This window comes from Arabidopsis lyrata, assembly GCF_000004255.2.
Source record: "Arabidopsis lyrata subsp. lyrata unplaced genomic scaffold ARALYscaffold_2, whole genome shotgun sequence".
Taxonomy (NCBI): Eukaryota; Viridiplantae; Streptophyta; class Magnoliopsida; order Brassicales; family Brassicaceae; genus Arabidopsis; species Arabidopsis lyrata.
Window position 1 is genome coordinate 4,372,669 of NW_003302554.1, and position 20,506 is coordinate 4,393,174.

The 20,506-nt window shown below is 35.8% G+C and overlaps 3 protein-coding genes and 1 pseudogene across 3 annotated transcripts; 3 read left to right on the forward strand and 1 right to left on the reverse strand.

The window, feature by feature from the left end:
- Positions 1-458: 458 nt before the first annotated feature.
- Positions 459-978, forward strand: LOC9324288 (defensin-like protein 117). Its single transcript, XM_002886650.2, has 2 exons — positions 459-715; positions 815-978. Exons 1-2 carry the CDS (start codon positions 628-630, stop codon positions 967-969), a joined length of 243 nt encoding a protein of 80 aa, XP_002886696.1. The 5' UTR covers positions 459-627; the 3' UTR covers positions 970-978.
- Positions 979-1,930: 952 nt separating this feature from the next.
- Positions 1,931-14,456, reverse strand: LOC9324289 (DExH-box ATP-dependent RNA helicase DExH7, chloroplastic). The gene is made up of 34 exons (XM_002888180.2): positions 14,061-14,456; positions 13,860-13,965; positions 13,585-13,778; positions 13,442-13,495; positions 12,818-12,968; positions 12,328-12,734; positions 11,802-12,020; positions 11,353-11,464; positions 10,771-10,962; positions 10,568-10,644; positions 10,246-10,368; positions 10,032-10,118; positions 9,708-9,808; positions 8,839-8,896; positions 8,342-8,407; positions 7,769-7,854; positions 7,500-7,683; positions 6,829-6,975; positions 6,624-6,725; positions 6,385-6,537; positions 5,795-5,899; positions 5,260-5,400; positions 5,089-5,178; positions 4,954-5,010; positions 4,578-4,661; positions 4,284-4,382; positions 4,073-4,213; positions 3,845-3,915; positions 3,474-3,543; positions 3,181-3,273; positions 2,856-3,065; positions 2,543-2,635; positions 2,320-2,442; positions 1,931-2,229 (listed from the first exon to the last, which is right to left on the reverse strand). Exons 1-34 carry the CDS (start codon positions 14,433-14,435, stop codon positions 2,149-2,151), a joined length of 4,452 nt encoding a protein of 1,483 aa, XP_002888226.2. The 5' UTR covers positions 14,436-14,456; the 3' UTR covers positions 1,931-2,148.
- Positions 14,457-16,155: 1,699 nt separating this feature from the next.
- LOC9324290 lies at positions 16,156-18,998 on the forward strand (annotated as a pseudogene).
- Positions 18,999-19,067: 69 nt separating this feature from the next.
- On the forward strand, positions 19,068-20,444 carry LOC9322764. The gene has a single exon (XM_021035434.1). The coding sequence runs from the start codon at positions 19,329-19,331 to the stop codon at positions 20,187-20,189; it is 861 nt and encodes a 286-aa protein (XP_020891093.1). The 5' UTR covers positions 19,068-19,328; the 3' UTR covers positions 20,190-20,444.
- The last annotated feature ends 62 nt before the right edge of the window (positions 20,445-20,506 follow it).

A 20,506-nucleotide genomic window follows, 5' to 3' on the forward strand; every position in this document is an offset into this window, starting at 1 on the left:
CCAAAACATTACAAAAAATCCATTGTTGGATACGAGTCTATTGTTTTTTGGTATTTGTGATTAAATTTTTGGATTTTTTGGCTTTGGATACACACTTGGATATGCCGTTAAGGATGATCTTAGTATTAACTGCCCATTGAAAGTGTCCAAAGTATGACTTCGTTGAACGACCTTCATGAATTCTGTTATACATGATTAGTCGTTGAATACAATTATTTACTAACTTTTTCAAAGGACCGTAGAGTTTAGCGCTTTTTAAGACGATTTTGATTTGGTGAAGCCATCTTTATTCGTAAAAGGAAATTCACCAACAACAATGTTGATTTCAAGTTATCTTTACCAATAATTTTTAGTTACAACCATTAAAATTTGAAACATAAAAAAAAAAAAAAATTGGAAACAGAATTTAAAATATTGGGAGAAAATCCATATTTAACTATATATAGTAGGTAACGAAATCATTCTCTTTATTGTTGTTTTGACTATAAATAAGTGGAAATATATTGAAAGATTCTTTCTTTTCACCATTGACTAGAAGATTAGCTTTTATGTATGTTTGTGTTATTATATAATTATTATCCCAAGTGAAATAAAAATGTAAACAAAAGATAAGAAAATATCATACAAATGAATACCACCAAGAAAATGTTAGTTGCATTTGTTCTCACTGTTCTCTTGGTCATATCTTCTGTTCACTGCTCCGATGACACTCGTGGTACTCTCCACTTTATAATTATATCACTCTCCACTTTTTAGTTATCGACATATTCTTTTACTCTTTTTACATATATGTTTGACGATTAATGTTTAATAGGTTTTGGCATAACGGAAAAGGAAAAAAGATGCTTTACACCATATATATGTACAAGGGGAGAGCAATATTGCCAGGTGTTTTGTTCAGGATTAAGTAGTGTATTGCTGGGTAAATGTATTTCTGGTATATGTTGTTGTATTTTGAACAAAAAATAATCTAATCAAAAAGTGGTATCTTCTAAAATAAAACATCAATTGTCTTCAAAACGATTTGGATATCTATGAAAATTGTGATACAACATAAAGAAATATTGGAATCGTCATCACATGTCTTGTGGATGAAGGAATCACAAGTTTTGCAGTAGTAGCCATCATTAATAGCATCAAAACGTTCACAACAATCACCTTTCCTTAGATCATTCCAAGGCATCATAAGATGCTCGAGGATAGGTACTAACACTACTTCAAGCTTCATGGTTGTATACTTCGAGATTGGAAGAAGTAGAAGAAGAAAGAATGAAAGAAAAAAAGTTGTATCTAAATCGGGAAAAATGTCATTTAAATCATCAGTTTACCATTTTCGTTGGTTTAAAGCATGAATTGAGGACCTGGTGATTTAAATCCTCAATTTTATGTGGATCTAGTGATTTAAATCCTCAATTTTATGTTGACTTTCAACTTAATCATGAATTCTCGTTGACTAAGCTAATTAAGGCATCATTAACTGGCTAAACGGAGATGTCCTTGCATAGTTTTTGAAGAGGAAGATGAAAACCCTGTTGGTGTACAAGAAAAATTATGTGATCGCTTCGAAATGCCAGTTATGCGATGACATCTTCTAATTGATCTGTTTGGCTAGTTAACGATGTGCCTCAATTGGCTTTATCAACGAGAATTCATGATTAAAACGAAAATCAACATAAAATTAAAGATTTAAATCACCAGGTAAAGAAGAAAGTCTTTGTTAAATTGTTAACCTCAATTCTAAACGATGCTCTTGCTAGATCTAATATAATAATATACTTAGGGATAAAGGTTCGCACAGCTACGCGCGATCATGAGGAACCTTTTAAAACTTCAACAAGTAAATTTAGACGATGGAGCAATTAGATGATGATGAACCCATAGACTTAAACATGTTTGACTTTGCCGATTTTCTTTATGATCAAATTCACTCTCATGTAACATTTTTGGCAGTAATATATTTCTTACTGTCTTGTAAATTGTTATAGACAATTGAGCTCTGGGAATATCAATTGGCCTACCTAAAACTGAAAAATATTGGCTATGGAAGTCATCTTAGTATCAACATTGTGACTTATACATGTTCACCTACAAATCCTGGTGAATTACACACAATTTTCCCCACAATGTGATACTATTTCCTTTTTAAGTTCATGTGTGTTGCGGTTTGCCTTCTTCTATAAGAAGATCGACCATAGATTTGATGACTTCGTTGTGAACAATACCTGATTTCTGAAAAAATAAACAAAAGTGAAGAGTGGGGAGAGATCAGGCATGGGATTACTTCACCAAGTGGATCAAACAAAGGAATGAACATGTAACCTCGGGTTTTCGGATGAGATCTTTGAGAATGGAATGAAGGGTTAACCGGAGCTCTTTGAACAAAACCGCAGTTTGAGCTGGTGCTGCTACCTTCAACCACCCATCAATTGTGACTGATCCACTCTGTAATAAAAGATACGGTGTCAAGGTAAAGAGCAGACAAAATCAAAAATAAGCAGAACATTCCATCTTTTGTTTTGCTAACAGATATGGCTAATTGTACCTGATGATGAACATTGATTGAACCGCCAAAAAGTAGAATGGAGAAAGGAGATACAACGGTTGTATCTCGCAAATATACTTTGTTCGTTTCGACCTACAAGATGTATAATATTTACCCATGATTATATGGTTAAACAATTAACACCAGAATCTGCCTAGTAACATCAAATTGAATAACAAGTTAACAACAAACTACCATTTTTGTCCAATATCATCAAATGATAGCTAAGTCTGAAATTCTCATCTCAGGCACGTACATCAGAGGGATAAATAACAGTAAAATCAATTGCTTCAAAAATTAAAACTCAGGTTACCTTTTCAAGGAATACAAGGAAAGGGTATTGAAATGCTTTGAAGTTGCTGTTTATAGAAGATGGATGGATATGAACTTCTCTTCTGCCATCGTACCATGCCGAATAGCTCTTTGTTTGGTTTCCTTGCTTTGTCAAACTGTTAAACGCTGTCTCTGTAATTCCCTTATCATTGGCTGCAATATTAGGATATAGTCCTGCGCACAATATCGCCTGTACATATTCACAGCTTATTTCAGTTACCCACCAAATAGATAATGACATAGAACCTCTTTTACAATTGTAGTATAGATTGTTGGCAACACGAGAGCACCAGATGTACTTTTACCTTAACAACTTCAGGTTGTTGTGAATACATATTGAAAGGTTGAGTTGGGTCAGAAAACCAGACATCAAGATTCTCCTTTTTTCTCCCCGAAAACTATGATAACAAAATGAGATTCCTGATCAGATTTCATAAAAAAACCTACAGCCTTCTTTCTACCCAAACTTACAAATATGATGGACCTCATTGAGCTGTATCGTAAACTTGAGAACTATCATTACTATGTTCTGGTAAGATCAGACTCATGCGTGCTTTATGCATATGCAAAATGTTTCAGATGGGGTTAGATAAGTTACCTCTCCTGTTTTAGGAAGATTGATGAGCCCGATATCGGCAAGTAATGTGCCAAATTGTACCCTCATATCTCTGATAATTGTGACAAAACAATAATAAGATTTGAAGGATGAAGACAGAAATAGTGTAAGCATTCGTTCAGTTTAGAAAAAAATTTCAGGGACTCGTGCATAAAATGAAAAAGTTCCCACTAAGACGTAGGTTAAGTTATAACAAAAAAATCAAACAAATGACTGTTATTTTCCGTTGAGCCACTTATACAGTTTTCCCACACTTGAATATCCTTAGTCAAGCTTGCAAGGCTAAAGCATATTAAATCATGTTTAGATAAAGTTAAATGTATGGAGATCTGTTGTAGACAAGTTAAATGTACCTGATCATCCGCATCACTGAGCTGCTCAAGAACTTTGATTCACAGAACCTCTGTGCAGCGTTCATTCCTCGCTGAAGACATCACAAACACATAGAGCATGTCATTATGCCGATAAACGCTGTGCTAAAATAAATCGGACATAAACCCAGTATCAAGGGATTTCAATCCATCCATGCTTGATTCAGTTGTTCAATAAACAGCTCATTTATTATCCCTTTTATCACATACCTCCTGCAGTATCTTCACCCATTTATCGTATGCAACCATCATAAGGAGGTGATCAGATTGTCTGTCATTGTTGTTTAAATCGCTCGAGCTCCCCAGATTGTCAGACAAAAGAGCAAGTTTCACCCGGTCGACATTTTGCTTCTAAGAACATAGAGTTACTTAACAACCTCCTTGTGCAAATCAGCCAAGTTCTGGGAAAGTCAAAATGTACCTCATCTTTGGGGTATATAAACGGCGATTTGTAGCTCAAGAAAGCAGCGATCGAGAGAATAGGTGATAAGCAACCAAATATTCCACCATATAACAGCATCTGCAAATTATCAAACATGTAATCATGATGGTGGAAAGAATTATACGATGCACTCTCTGTTTACCAACATCAACAACCATGTTGAAACCTAGGCAAAATGTAGTGAGGAGAGGAATAAAACATATATATGAGAGTCAGTGACCAAGGCCTCCAACTCGGAAATTTTAGTGTAACAGTAATGTTACTAAAGCAAACCTTTCCAATTAACACATCAACAGGAAGTTTCGCTAAATGATGCCCAAGTGGTGTCAACTCTTCATCCCCTTCAACAGCACCAACCTAAAGAAGACGGGGTTCATAAGAGAGAGCTCAGAACAAAAAACTCTGAAAGGTATGCAAAACTCTCTTTACTAAGTTGATATTCCATCAATCGGAACTAAAATGAGGGGTTCAGAAAGCATAAAGTATACCCGAAGGCTACAATGTAAAGAAGATAAATCAGCCACACTGCAGGACAGCCTCAAACACATCAACTATATGTCCAAATGACAGGTTGGATGTATCAAATATGACTGATCCCAGGAACTTAGAGTTCTACAGAAAGAAAAGACTTATATCCATTACATATTACCTCGTGTAACAATGAAATCGCAGAGGTCATAGCACCTTCACTCGGAGGTTCCAAAGCCTAAAGACAGTGAGTGTAAATCAGAATCAGATGGATGATGGTGTTATTTGTTTTTTCACTAAAGATGGTGTCACTTGCCTTGGACAGAAAAGGTTTAATGTGACCCAAGCCAAGCAATTTGATTTGTAGACATAACTCTACTAATGGCATCCGCAGCATCTCAGGAACCTTAAAATAAGTGTGGAATCGATGAGTTAAATGGCTAAAACCAAGTGAACAAGTGAGCAGGAAAGGACCTATTGAAAACACCTGATAGGGACGCATTAGCTTCTCGAACCTATAGCGTGTGTACAATGAAAAGCAAATCCCAGGTTTGACACGTCCAGCCCTTCCTGTTCTTTGTCTTGCATTTGCTTGAGATATCCAATCTTCCACCATGCTCGACAATTTCTAAGATGATAAAATAATTGAAAATCAAACTGGCATCTCAGAGACAAAACACAATGATCATGAGGCAATCACGCAGAGATATACAACAATGTAATCAAAAAGAGCTTATATATATCCAGGTAGCTTTCGGTTTCAATAGGGAGAACTGAAAAGAAATTTCAAGATACAGGTTAATAGATATATCAAAATGACGGACACCAATCTTCTTAATAAACAGGTTCATAGTGAAGGGGTAATAAGCAACTAACTATAAAATGTGCATAATGTTCAATTCATATTCAGAAACAGTTATGGAGTTCAAAGGGGGAAAGAAACAAACATAAAAATGGGATATTGGTCTACAAGCATCGTCGTACAAGGAAAATGCAACTGAATTCATTAGAATTCTGAATACCTTCTGTGGATTGTAGCGATTTTCCTTGTGTTTGCCACTGTCAATCACATACACCACATCATCAATTGTTATACTGGTCTCTGCAATATTTGTAGCTGCGATAACCTAAACATAAGAGATGATGCAAAAGATAAATCAGATCAGCTTTGCAGAGGTCCATGCAGCCTTTACTGTATATTATATTCACACAATACAACTTTCAACAAAACCAATACTGATGATGTAGTCCTTTTGTTAACATGATGGCGGTACGGTAAAAAGTTGTCTCCAGAACATAATTACTTTTCGATGTTATTTATTGTCAATATCACTCGAATTCATTTGCTAGTGGGAATCAAAGGAAATAAGTAGTAGCACGAAATGAGATGAAACTCTTATAACCAAAAGAACAATGCATCAATATTCAACACACTCAACCTAGAGCGCCTAACAACTTTAGATTGATTTCCAATAGAGAACATGTAAAAGCAAGGCATTAAACTACTCATCTGCAAAAAATTGATGAAAAGTAACTCATCTCCAGGAGAGTAGACATCATAACCAGAGATAGCAATAGTGCAACAGATTATATGGATGTCACAAGAAATTACCTTCCGTATGCCTTTAGGGGGACGCAGAAACACCTTTCTCTGTTCTGTAGATGCAATAGAAGAATGTAGAGGAAGAAGCCAATCTGCAGCAGGTCCACGAAAACGATAGGAAGCAGCTATCCTATCGAGTAACATGTAAATTTCTGACACTCCCTGTTATCAACCAAATAATGTCAAGCCAAAACGATAGAGAGGATGAGCGAATCTCATTAACATAAAATATCTTAGTATCAGCTTACAGGCAAAAATATAAGAATGGCCCCTTCCTCACAAGTGTCATCAATGTGGCATATCAACTCTTCAAGAAGCTCGTAGTCAATTCTATCCTCATTTAACCTTTTCTACACAACACTCACAAGTTCTTTGGACTCAGAATAACTAAGTGAATAAGACGACCAGGATAACTAAGTGAATAAGAGGAGCAGAAGCTCAAAGTGAGCGTACCAGATTTTGTTGTGTTTGGTCACTGTATGAGTTGTAATTACTAGAAACATAAAATGGGTTAAGACAGTCCTCCGAAAGCAAATAATCGTCGCCCCAGCCAGCCAATACAAGATTCTTTTTTCCCCTACGGTCATTTACAGAACCAAGCTGCAGACATCAAAACCATTTATTAACTACACAGAATCCATAGTTTCTCCAATGCAAGCTAAATGAGAGTACAGTATATCGACAGTACACTCCAACTTTCAAAATCATATAACACACATGTGATCAAAAGGCATTCACATATTACAATCATGGAAATGCAAAGGCCATTCAATGTTAGGCCCCAAAAAAAGACGAAGATAATTTTGTACAAGTCCTTTAACGTGGACGTGTACTTACTCTGCAAATAGAATAAGATTATCCATATAAATGAAACATCCCCATGGGTAAAAAACTTTCCCAGACACAAAATCGAAAGAAAACTCATAAATCAAGAAGTACAAGTGCCTAAGCAGCTGAATCGATCTAATTTTAGTTCTGCTAATGAAGAGCTCAACTGATACAGGCCTGTAAAGTAAGTGAATGGAAGAGATCCCCAAAAAACATGGGAGACAGTTGCTGGTCAAAGTGAAGAAGGGGCTAACAGAAGTATATAGATGATGTATTTGATACGAATAATCTAATACCTTTTCTTTAATAGATGAATCAGACCTTAGCGCAGCAGGAGAATCTGGAGCAAGAAGGTAGTTAATACTCTCATAAATCTCCTCCAGGAAGTGGGTAGTGACTGGATGTGTTCGTCCTTGAGCAGTTATCACAGGACAATGGCCAAAATATCTTGAGAATAGATCAGCGTCAACAGTAGCAGACCTGAACGGGATTAGAAGCATATATTAATATGATTTTTACTTACTATTTACATCTACATTCAAAAATAAAAGCCACAGATACGTACATAAGGATAACTTTAAGTTTACGTGATGTATTATCACATGATTGCTTCTCAATCAGGGTCTTCAAAATAATGAGAAGAAAATCACCCTGAAATGGAAATAAGAAAAGTAGTTCTCACCCACAAGTTGATTTTTGAAAAAAGATTGAAAGGTAGTCTCATGTCAGATCGTTTGACGCTTGTAGAATGTGAAATAATCTAGCATTCTTTATGGAGAGAGGAGATTGGGATACTAAAAATGCTTAACATAAAAAAAAAAAAAATGTGGAAGCAAAATGACTAGCTCCATTATTATTAAGTAGAGTCAAAGAAGCCAGAAGAGGAGAAAATGTGGTGAAAAAGGTATAGACTACCGAGGATGCAAGCTTTTGGTCTTCACCATTGTAAAAGTTTAAATACATAGTGGAGCGTCACTCTAAGAGCACATTTTAGAAGTTAATGCTAAAATCCCAGTTTTCATTGCTAACAGGTTCTTGTATTCAAGTGATGCATTAGATGATGTTGTGTAGATTCTCAAACAGAACCCTTTACTGTGTATCTATTTTTCTTAACAATGATGAGCTAATGAAGACTCACCAAAAGAGACCGCTCATGCACTTCATCGACTATAATATGTGTAACATCGTTCAAGGTTTTATCCCCCTGCAACGAGCAAACGGAAAACACAATTAGAGAGAATGCTGATTATATAATCTTATAAATGTGGCGTCCTTCACTATGCTATAAAAAATAGCATTACAGTGTCTCAACAACTGGAATTGCCAATTCTTCATATTGTTCCGCAGAAAAAGAAAACTCTGATACTACTAATGATGAGCCAACTACATAAACTATTGGACTTCTAATGTCCCCCCTTAGTTAGCAGAGACTCTATTTACATAATACTTTCTGCAAGGTCGTGTTCTTTAGAAACCATAATTTCTGTAATGCAGCTATGATAGTTCACTTTTGTCCACATCACCAGAATGTTTGAGCAGCATAAAATGTTACTCTTTCTCAGTAGCATACAACACTATGACATGTAAAAAGAATTATTTGCTGGAAAGAGCTTATTGATCAAATAGAGGACTTACAGCGAGTTTCCTCAGTAGAATGCCAGTAGTACAAAACAGCAGCCTAGTCTTGTCACTCCTAAACAAAGATAAAAATATGCCAAGGTAAATTAGCTTAATTTACAACTCCAAGGAACACTATTAGTAAAAGCCCAAAAATCATAAGGCCATCATCATATTGTACTGTCAAAAATGAATATGTGACAATAACAGATGCAACCATAAACTAGTGAAGCCAAAAGAAAAAATAAACAGGCGAGATTATGACTACAAACCGATGTTATCTTTGCAATCATGTTCTGCATAGAAAGTAACAAACAATACACATAAAAATATTACAATTCCGTTTCAGCACAACATTGAAGAAAAAGAACTGTTTCTAGGTATTCATCTAACACCAATTTATCATGGAAGTCTACTACACCAGAATCAGCCTGGAGTCAGTTCAGAGAGAATTAGAAAATCCAGCAGAAATCACATCTGACATAATAGTAAGTGGAATTTTGTGATCACTAACAGTGGGCCAAGAAAAGGAACACATATGAGAAGATATTTTTTTTTTCTTTTTTTGGTCACGAAGGTATTTCAGAAAATGAAAAAAAAATGAAAAGAAAATCTACTCATTTGACAAGTGTAGGCCCAGTGTCCTAATAGTTCGGCCTTTGGTACTAAATTGCTCTTTGCTCTTCCTTAAAAAACACGCCAAACTTTTACACAGCATACTACTATACTACTTATATTTCTTGCTACAGATAGAATTCCATGATCATTTAACTTGGGTCCTTGAGGACAGTGAATGAAGCAATAGAAATGCGTATAAGCTAAATACAGTAAAATTTACTAAGCTCGTAAATCAATACAAATACAAATCTCAAAATTAAGGAGCAGACCTTGCACTTTCAAGACGAACTTGATACCCAACCAAGGAGTCATCTGAGCCTGGAGAGGATTCACAACGCTCATCAGCAACTCTTTGAGCAACAGAGATAGCCTAGACCATATTAACCAGTTACTAGAGAAGCAAAAAGTAGAAAGAAATCTGCATGGCTACACTAAATGATATCATTACTCTTTGCTGAAATAAAAGGATCAAGAAGAATTAAAGGAATCGTTGTCTACGTCAATATGAACCAAACAAGAAATCCAACCATGCCCCAAATCGATCATATCATCCAATATATTACAGTATCACATCTTAACACCGAGATACTCACCGCTATCCGCCGAGGTTGTGTGCATATGATATTACAGTATCCACCATGCCCTGAATCAATCATATCATCCAATATAAATTGGGGAACCTGGAATAATATTGCAGAGTTAGAAATAACTCAAAGCTTTAAGCTGGAAGATAAAATCAGTAATAAAAGGGCAAACAGCAAATATTGTATCAACAGTAAGTAACGGGAGTAGTTGGCGAGACCAAACCTGTGTCGTCTTTCCAGAGCCTGTTTCTCCGCATACCACCAAGACATCTTTTTCTTTCAGATGCTGGAGTATGCCATTCTTAACTTCAGATATAGGAAGAGCAGTTCTAGTTTTCAACATGTCCTGCAAAAAAATAGTAGGATTACTGTGAGAGCTGCGGTAACAAAGATTTGACAGTGCTGACAACGCAGTCCTATATTTTTTACCGGAACGAACTAACTAGTCTGGTAAGTTTTATATATATAACACTGTAAGGCATAAAATTTGCTACATGAAAAACATTCCAGAGCCAAACTTCTGTTTAAACATAAGAATACTCTACCTTGTACTTTTGCGTTCTCTTTTTGTTCTCTTGTTTTCGTTGGAGAGATAAACACTCAGCTTCTATATAAGAGTCTTCTGTAACACAGCAAACAGAGGATTAATGGATTATATATCCTGCTAATGAATTTTTGGCACTAAAATTCAGAGTTATATTATTTAAGTAACTAAATACACCACAGATACAATCTGTGGCAAACATACTTCTAGCTCTGTGGTTAGATTTGACAACACCCAAGTCATCCTTCTCTTTGACATAGGAGTCTACCAATGGAAGCGCATTGTCAATGCTACTTGACGAAGCGGTCAAACTGAAATTGTCCTCCTCAAGCAACTTATCAACAAAATTAGCTCTTCGGTCTTCTTCTGTGCTTTGTATGGTACACAACAATTCCTCTGTAACAGCTCAAAGCAACTATATTAGAGTGATTAAAATATTTCCAAACGAGAACCTATATATGATACTTTAGAATGCTCACATTAGCGATACACTAAACCTCCATTTTTATTCATGTGTTAAACTTTCAATTAATACCGATGCTCTTCTTAGCAGTCAAAATGTTTTGAACATAAATACCAAAATCATGCAAAAATAAGTGTTATAGTGTTACCACAGTTGATTTATAGTCCCGCAATTTCTGGACTAGTGAGAAAACTTTGTTTCAAATAAGACATGCCAATACTAACATAAATAGAAGGTGGTAATAAACCAGGGACATCTTACTGCAAAATTTATGGAAAAAAAAAAATAGAGACCAGGTACTGAGACAAAATAAATGATATCACCTTGTTTCCAGTTCAAAACTAGAGAGGCATAAGGCTCCGTAATTGCAAAGTGGACAGGTAAATCAGAAAATAGCTTATGAAGAGCAAATGCCGCAACTTTGTTTTGTGCATCCTGTCACACACAAGTGAAAAAGATTTTAGTACACATGATCGACATATTAATCTAGCACCAACGATTATTTCCAATCAACAGCTTACAACTTAGATAAGGTTCATAATCAGATCCAAAACTTTGAGCAACGTTGTTAACCAAATAATAGCGCGCTAAAGATTCAAACTAGCTGTCCAAATTTATTTTTCTCAGAACCTTGCAATCAAGGAATTAAACTGGAACTTTCTTTGGAGAAGATATATTCCTAACAACATTTAGTCACGAGGACCCTCACCAGATACATTTTCGCATCTTACTAAAAGAATATAAAATGTTAAAACATGGATCAAACGAGTACCTCGATGGATTCAAAGTTATCATCTTTAAGAGGAAGTTGAAGAGTTACAAGACCCCCGGCTTGTCTGTTTTTACCCCGTCCACTGGCTTTGCGCAGGATACTTACAGCATATGAGAAATTCCTTTCTTCACCGGTTACTTTATTGAACTTAGGTGCTTCCCACCCTGATCTTTGACACAATTGATGGAGAAATGCCTTTGGGATCTTTTGCGCATCACCCTATAAATTTGTATATGTTAAATAGATAGTCGAACAAAGACGCCGGCCAGTAATTAAGCTTACAGTAAAACAAACCAAGAAGAAAATGGAGCAGGGAAATAACCAAGCTTACACGTTAAAGCTAAAGAAGGAAATTCCATATCTATTACGGATAGTTAGAACTCACTTTACTCGATCATTATAGCATTTGTGACAACATGAAAAATTAAGAAGCAAGCATATGCGCAATAAATGCATTAAGCACTTTTTACTTGTAATAGCATTTTGAAAATTAAATATCCTAGAATCTTGTTTGATGAACAGTTACCTTCTTCCAGATACCATCTAGTTTCCCGAGATTTTTCTCACTGCGTAGTTCTCTCATCTTTTCCTCCTTCTGCAATTCCAGGAGTTCATGGGGTGAAATTTCAGAAGGCGGAATTTCTTCAAAGAATGTATCGCCAAGTTCCACGTCCTCTGAATCTTCATCCGATGCAACTAAATCTTGCCCCGAGGAACTTGAGGGAAGAGCTTTAGTTTGAATTTCCTCGGACTCACAGCTCCCAGCAGGATTGGCATCTAAGGTCAAGTTATCTAACTGCTGAACAGAGACATCGTCAGCATCAACTGACTCATGAAGGTTATTGGAAATGGGACACGTTGATTCTTGTTCTGTAGCACTTTCAAAAGCATGTTCACGCTGAAATTCAGATTCCAACATTGCTTCTGATAACCCTGCAAAACAAACTCAAATAGCTCATGACATGCTGCACCAAGTTAAATGATTGACTGATTGATTACTAAAGATTAAACCTAACCAAGATCAGATATCTCTTGCTTGAGCTTGCGAATTGCTAGGCCTGCTTGCTCCTGTCCTCTTTTATCACGCTTCTCCTTAGCTTTTATAGCATCTGACCTTGCCGAATAATATTCTTTGGCAATCACATCGAATGGCCTTGGACCAGATACCTAATATGATTTGTGAAATCAAGATATCAGAACAGAGAGCAACATAAAAACCAGGAAGAAAGACCAATATGGTGTTGCAAAACTAATTGATTGAAGTCTGTAGTTTCACATAATCATCATAAGCAGATGAAACAAGGTGCCACTTCTACCAAATGTTGCCACAAACACTCCGAAAATCCGAACAAAATAGCTTACTAAACTTCTGCCATGATGGATAAGCTTAATTCATGTAATTCCCTTTTCAGCAAAAAACAACAATTCATGATCCAAATTCAAGAGCTTCCAGATATGCATAGTTCTGTAAAAGTCTAAAAGTATGAGGGAATATTTACCCTTGAGCAAGATGCATGAAAGCTAACATGCAAGGACATTGCAAAAGTGTACCACATCCACATCCATGACGGAACTGGTCTCACTAAGTAGTCTACTATATTCCATTTTGTTTATATAATGGAGGAAACAAGCTGAATTACCTTCTTTCCGGGGTCAATACCATCTACCTCATCTTCCCAACATTCCAATTCTTCCTGCAAATTTAATTCAATGAGCAAACTCATCCGTGAACTGAATATTGCTTTGAATAGTGCTTCATGATTGAAGCATTTTATATGAGTACCTCTTCCTGTCTCATCATATACTGACGAATCCAATCAGCTTGAGACGATTTGCCGGAATTAAGAGTATCTTCCTCATCTTGTTTGCCCTTCACTCGAACGAAAACCGCAGGCTCCTCCTCCTCTACCTGGACTGAAGAGTCAGCAGATTCATTCCAATCATCCCGTGAGATCGATATCACACCCACAGTACCTCCTGCAACACCAATAGGAAGGTACACGCATTGATACACAACAAGTATAAGCGTCTAATGGTGCGCAACGACGTTATGCATACCTGTGGTAGGAAAGCGAGAAGCTCCAGTAGAAAACTTCACTGGCAACTCATGACTCGGCAAGTTCAAGCAAAGCCAATCAAGTGCAGCCTCAAACGTAGCTCCATCCTTAACATAAAGATACACATTGTATCAGACATTTTCAAATTGAAATCGAAACTAATAATTTCAACAAAGTCTCGAGAATGGTGAAAGAGTTATACTCTAAGAGAAGAGAGAGCGAGCTCAATCTGATCATCAACGAAACCTTCGCAAGAGAGCTTCTCATAGACATTATTGAGTTTCTTTGTCTTTTGAGCTTTGGAGAGAGAATTACTGATTGGAGCCGGAACCGAAGGACCGATGCGGCCAGAGTTGAGCAAGAGCCGCCGCAAACGATCTTCGTTCTCTGCCGAAATCTGAAGCTTAGGACCTGAAGAAGGTTTCTGATAATTTGATTTCGACGATGAAGAAGACGAAGCAGCTTTGTTGCTTTGCTTCTGAGGTTTCTTCTTCGGAGCCATTCTCTCCGTCTCTCTCGTCCGATCAAAAAAACGGAACCTGGAAGACGAAAAAGAATACAGAAATTTGGGCCTCATGGGCTTTATTCTTGAAGCCCAATTATTTTTTTTCTTTCCAAATATTGTTTTTATACTTATGGAGGTTCTCCCTTCTCTAACCAAAATTCATCAAAGAGAGAATCCGAATCAAATTTTACAATAACTCAAAACGATGTATAACAAGTTTGTACTGAACCGATTCATATCACATATGTAAATAATATTCTAACAAGTTTTGAAAATTATACTGAATTTTTCGAAATCGAATCGTTTGACAAAATTCACTAAAACATTAATGATTTAATGTATTTAATTAAATATATTCAATATTAATCAAAATTAGTTAGTTATGTTTATTTTTTGGGAAAATTAGATATAAAGGATAAATAATTAAATTATTGTCCATCTATGCATTTTATATTTATAATTGATCATATATGTTTTAATATTGGTCATATATGCTTTAATATAATTAAAATCCCATTTTGTCCCTAGTTTCTTTAAATCTTTCTAAACTATAAAAAAAATTCCAAAATTAATTAGATTTCTTTCTAAAAGCAGTTGGAAAAATATAGGGCAAAAACAATATTTATTTACTTTCCAAATTTTTTGCCTAGATAATTCCAAATCTTTTTTTGTTTGATTTTTTTTTATGGTAACATCTTCTTCGATTCTTTTGACGTCAAATTCTTCGATTTTATCTTTTGGTAGTTTTTTGGATTTTTTCAATTCTTTGGAGCTTGTATATATATGTAAAATTCTAGATTTCTTTGCATGTGTTGGATTATTGTAGACGTAAAATTTGTAGACATAATACATTTTTTAAAATTTGTAGACGTAAGATTTCTAAACTAATTAGAATACATGTTCTAAAATTTGTAGACATAATCTTAACCTTAATATTCAATTTTATCATATTTAATATTAAAATATTCAATTTCTTTATTTAAAGATTTAGTTTCCTTTTTTAAAAAAAGAAATTCTAAATTATATAGAATTTGTTTTCTATTTTTTGTAGAATAAAAAAAATATATAAGAATGTGTTTTCTAACAATTTTAGAACATGGGTAAATTTTAGAAATGATGTTCTAGTTTTTCTAGAAAAAAGAGCAAAGTATAGAATATGTATTCTAAATTTTGTAGAAATTAGCTATCTAAATACCGTAGAACAGAAATATGTTCTAAATTTCGTAGAACATGTAAAGTGCATAGAATACATTATCTAAATTTAATAGAACATAAGCAATGTGTAGAATACACATTCTAAATTCAGAATGTGTATTCTAAACTTCGTAGATCATATTTTATCTATCCAAAACTGTAACAAAAACGATATATTTTCGACATTATAAGAATCTTCATGACTTCTTTTTCATTTGCCTACAAATTGTTCTAAATTTTATTTGAAAAACTAGTTAAACCAACTACAAAGGGTAAATTAGGAATATATGGTATTTAGTCATAGAATGCATTGATCGACAATAGCTTAATTATTTATCCTTTATATCCAATTTTCCCTTATTTTTATTACAAGTTTTTTTTCTGAATCGAACCAAATCCAAGTTTTTTTTCTGAATCGAACCAAATTCAAACACTTAGTTTTGAATAAACTAATATTCTAAAATTCGAAAAATCCAAAAACCGAACCGAATTAAATATCCGAATGTCCACACTAATTAATTAATTAGGTTTAACGAAAGAATTGTTTCTATATATTGCTAGAAAAACGCTAATTTTGTCATTAAAAATAACAAATCGCCGATTCCTCTTTCTCCTACGTCTCTGATTCTTCAAGAAAAAGAAAAAGAAAAAGAAAACCCTAATTAGCTTGTGTTCTAGTTGTTTAGCCATGGAAGACGAAAGCAAGATCGTCCCCAAGTTGCCAATCCTAGGCAAGAGAAATATACTAATCACAAGTGCTTTGCCTTACGTCAACAACGTACCACATCTAGGAAACATCATTGGTTGTGTTCTAAGTGCTGATGTCTACGCTAGATATTGTCGTCTACGTGGCTATAACACAATCTACATATGTGGAACCGATGAATATGGAACTGCAACAGAGACAAAAGCTTTAGAGGAAAATTGTACACCGAAAGAGATTTGTGACAAGTACCATGCAATTCATCAAGTTTATGATTGGTTTGATATAAGTTTTGATAAGTTTGGTCGAACTTCAACTCCTGAGACAAAAGTTTGTCAAGAGATTTTCAACAAGTTGTGGGAAAACGAATGGATTTCTGAAGATACTATGAAACAACCTTATTGTGATACATGCAAGAAGTTTTTAGCTGATCGTCTTGTTGAAGGTTTTTGTCCATTTGAAAATTGTAATTATGATTCTGCTCGTGGAGATCAATGAGAAAAATGTGGAAAGGTTTTGAATCCTATCGAACTTAAAGATCCGCGGTGTAAGGTAAGCTTAGGCATGCTTCTTTCCTTTATGATTTGTGTTGGTTATTGTGAATTAATACTTTATGTTTTGATTTGTCTTACAGGTTTGTAAAACCACACCCGGGTTTCGCGACACGGACCATTTGTTTCTTGAGCTTCCCTTGCTGAAATATAAGTTGAAAAAGTATATTAAAGAGACATCTAGTAGTGGATCTTGGAGTCGGAATGCTATTCAAACGACGGATGCATCGCTTAAGGAAGTGCCTAACGATAGCGAAAAGGACGGGCTTAAGAAGAGATGCATCACAAGGGATTTAAAGTGGGGAGTTCCAGTTCCACATGAGAAATATAAGGAAAAAGTCTTCTACGTTTGGTTTGATGCTCCTATTGGTTATGTTTCGATAACTTCATGTTACACATCGGAATGGGAGAAGTGGTGGAAGAATCCTGAGAATGTTGAGCTTTATCAGTTTATGGGGAAAGATAATGTGTTTTTTCACACTGTCTTGTTTCCTTGTACGCATCTTGGAACTGGTGAAGATTGGACTATGATGAAGACAGTTAGTGTGACTGATTATTTAAATTACGAAGGCGGAAAGTTTTCGGAGAGTAAAGGTGTTGGAGTGTTTGGTAATGATGTGAAAGATACAAATATCCCTGTCGAAGTATGGAGATACTACTTGCTGACCAACAGGCCAGAGAAGTCTGATACAACATTTAAATGGGATGATTTCCAAAAGAAACTTAATCACGAGTTGCTAGCGAACCTTGGAAACTTTGTTTATCTAGTTTTGAGTTTTATAGCAAAGCCTAAAAATAAAGGAGGTTATGGGTGTATCCTGATGCTACTGATCCTGAATCTCATGATTTTACGAGATCACTTGCTGAATATGCTGGAAAATTGGTGGAGGACTATGTTAAAGTTATGGAAAAAGTTAAGCTCAAGAAAGGGCTTCATACCACAATGCTCTTATCGAATGAAGGGAACACATACTTGCAGGATACCAATTTTTGGGAACTCTACAAAAAAGATAAACCGTCTTGTGCAGTTGTTATAAGAACTGCTGCTGGTTTAGTACACCTTCTTGCACGATTGTTAGAACCTTTCATGCCATCTTTTTCTCGTGAGGTCAGTTATTTTTCGAAAACCTTGATTCTGTTTAGATTTAATAGTATGTATGTCAAGCGTGATTAGTGTTGTCTCTTGTTTTTGTAGGTATTTAAACAGCTGAATTTGCCACCACATTTTTCACTCTCCGAAGAGAAAGGAGAGGTATTACAAGCAAGTAGTCTTTGGGAGATTCTTCCTTCCAACCACAGGATTGGAACACCTCAACCATTGTTCAAGAAAATGGAAGAGGAAGAGATGAAACATTACAGAGAAAAGTTTGCTGGAAGTCAAGCTGATAGACTTGCTAGGGATCGCGAAATTACCATGGCAAGACTTGATATTCGAGTTGGTAAGATTGTGAAGGCTGAGAAACATCCTAAAGCAGATGCATTGTATGTGGAAGAGATTGATGTTGGAGAAGATCAACTTTACACTGTTGTTAGTGGACTAGTTAAGTATATACCTCTTGAGGAGATGCAGAACCGTTTGGTTTGTGTTCTTTGCAACTTGAAGCCGGCGAAAATGAGGGAGATTGTGTCACAAGGAATGGTTCTTGCCACTTCTAGTAGTGATGGTAGCAAGGTAAAGTACACAAAACTCTCTAACTTATTCGTAGTTCCATTGTTTTCATTTCGGTTATATAAAGTTTTGTTTTCTGGAAATTTTTATAGGTGGAGTTAGTTGAGCCCCCTGAATCTTCTAAGATTGGAGAGCGAGTTAAGATTCCCGGGTTTGAAGGCGAGCCAGACAATGTCTTAAACCCGAAGACGAAAATATGGGAGAAACTTGTAGTGGATCTACACACAAATGAGAATTTAGTTGCTTGCTACAAAAATTTACCCTTCACTACATCTGCAGGTGAATGCAAAGTTTCATCCATTAGCAATGGCACAATCCGATAAAAAGCTTCCTTGAGCCATAAGTCAATTCTCTATCTTTCTCTTTAAGGAGAGGACTCTGTTTTTTAATTGTCTTCTTTATTCTCTTTGGTATTTGGTTTGTGTCTTCTCTTGTTTGTGAGATTACAAAATTAGTTTAGTAATCTAATTTTTTTATCAGAGGACAATTAGTACTATTTATCCACATATTTCACTGCCTTTCTTTTGTTGACAACACATGTCACTGTCTTGATTAACAAAATTGACACTTAAGATTTAAAATTATAATTGGTCATGCAATTAGAAGTTCATACTGTCTATTAATACTAACATTGTAAAGAGATTTGGACAATACTTAAAACTGATTAAAGTAAACAAAGAGTAGTTGAGAAGTCAACTTTTAAGGAACTTGGTATGGTCTTGACTTCACCTTGACACAACGGTAATCAAGTCTCTGCCTATAATTTGCTGTAAAAGCAAAGAAACCAAGCCGATTCTACCCAACAAACCAACAATACCAATACCTTCTTCTCTCTCTACCGTTCCTCCATGGATATAGACAAGATGGAAGGAAATAACCAAGTAGAGCAGCATCATGTCGACACTTCACGTCCTTTTAGCTCGGTAAAAGAAGCTGTTGCCATATTTGGCCAACGGATTATGCTACCGGTACAAACTCATACCTTGAACTCTAAACCGGTAAGTCCTATTGCTAATCGTAGCATCAGCCAGACCGATAAACCAAGAAGTCCTATAGCTAGTCCTGGACTCAGCCAGACCGCTAAACTGGTAAGTCCTACTGCTAGTCCTAAAATCAGCCAGACTGCTAAACTGGTAAGTCCTATTGCAAGTCCTAACATCAGCCAGACTGCTTCGTCATCTTCTCCATGGAAGCAACGCTCCTTGTTGCCCTCTTCTCCTCAAGGTCCAAAAGATGAGATCATGGATGTTTTGAAGAAGCTTGAAGCCGAGATAACGGAAACAAAGACAGAGGTGAAGATGTTGAAGGAGAGAGAATCAGAGACAGAGGTGGCTTTGGCTACTTTAAATGCCGAGCTACATAAAAACATGTCAAAGATAGCGAAAGCCGAGGCTGATGCTGCAGGGAAGAGCGCGGCAGCCATGGAAAAATCAGTTAGATTCAAGGACACACAAGAGAAGGAAAATAGAGAGGACCAGAGGAGGAAAGAGCTGATGAGGAAGATGCAGAAGGAGTATCCTTCATTGGCTCAGATACTTGACAGTAACAAAGGAGACAAAGATGGGTATTTTGCAAAGACTAAGAAGACGAAGAAGAAGAAGAAACCTATCATTCCTCTGGTGGGAGATTTCTTCTTCTTCAGGAAGAAGGGGCCTGCAACTGAAATTTCTGGACCTCTTTACACCACCTCTTCCACCCTGCACTTTTAGCTGATACACCCATGATCATGTACTCTGCAAGTGTATATATATGTATATGTATATATGTATGCACATCAATATTCGTAATATCTATGTATGTATGTGTTTTTGTGTGTGTGTGCGTGTGAGTGTATTCTTTATTTGTTTGTTTGTTTGTTTCTTTGTTTGGATTTTGAGGGCAAACCATCAGCGTGTATTCTCCCCTCTCCTATAACAATTACCTGTCAACTATTAGATTGTGAATATACAATTTTACGCTACTAATAGCAAAAGGAATTGGTTTCTGGAACCAAAACACCTCCCAGGTTAGCAAAACACACAGAAAA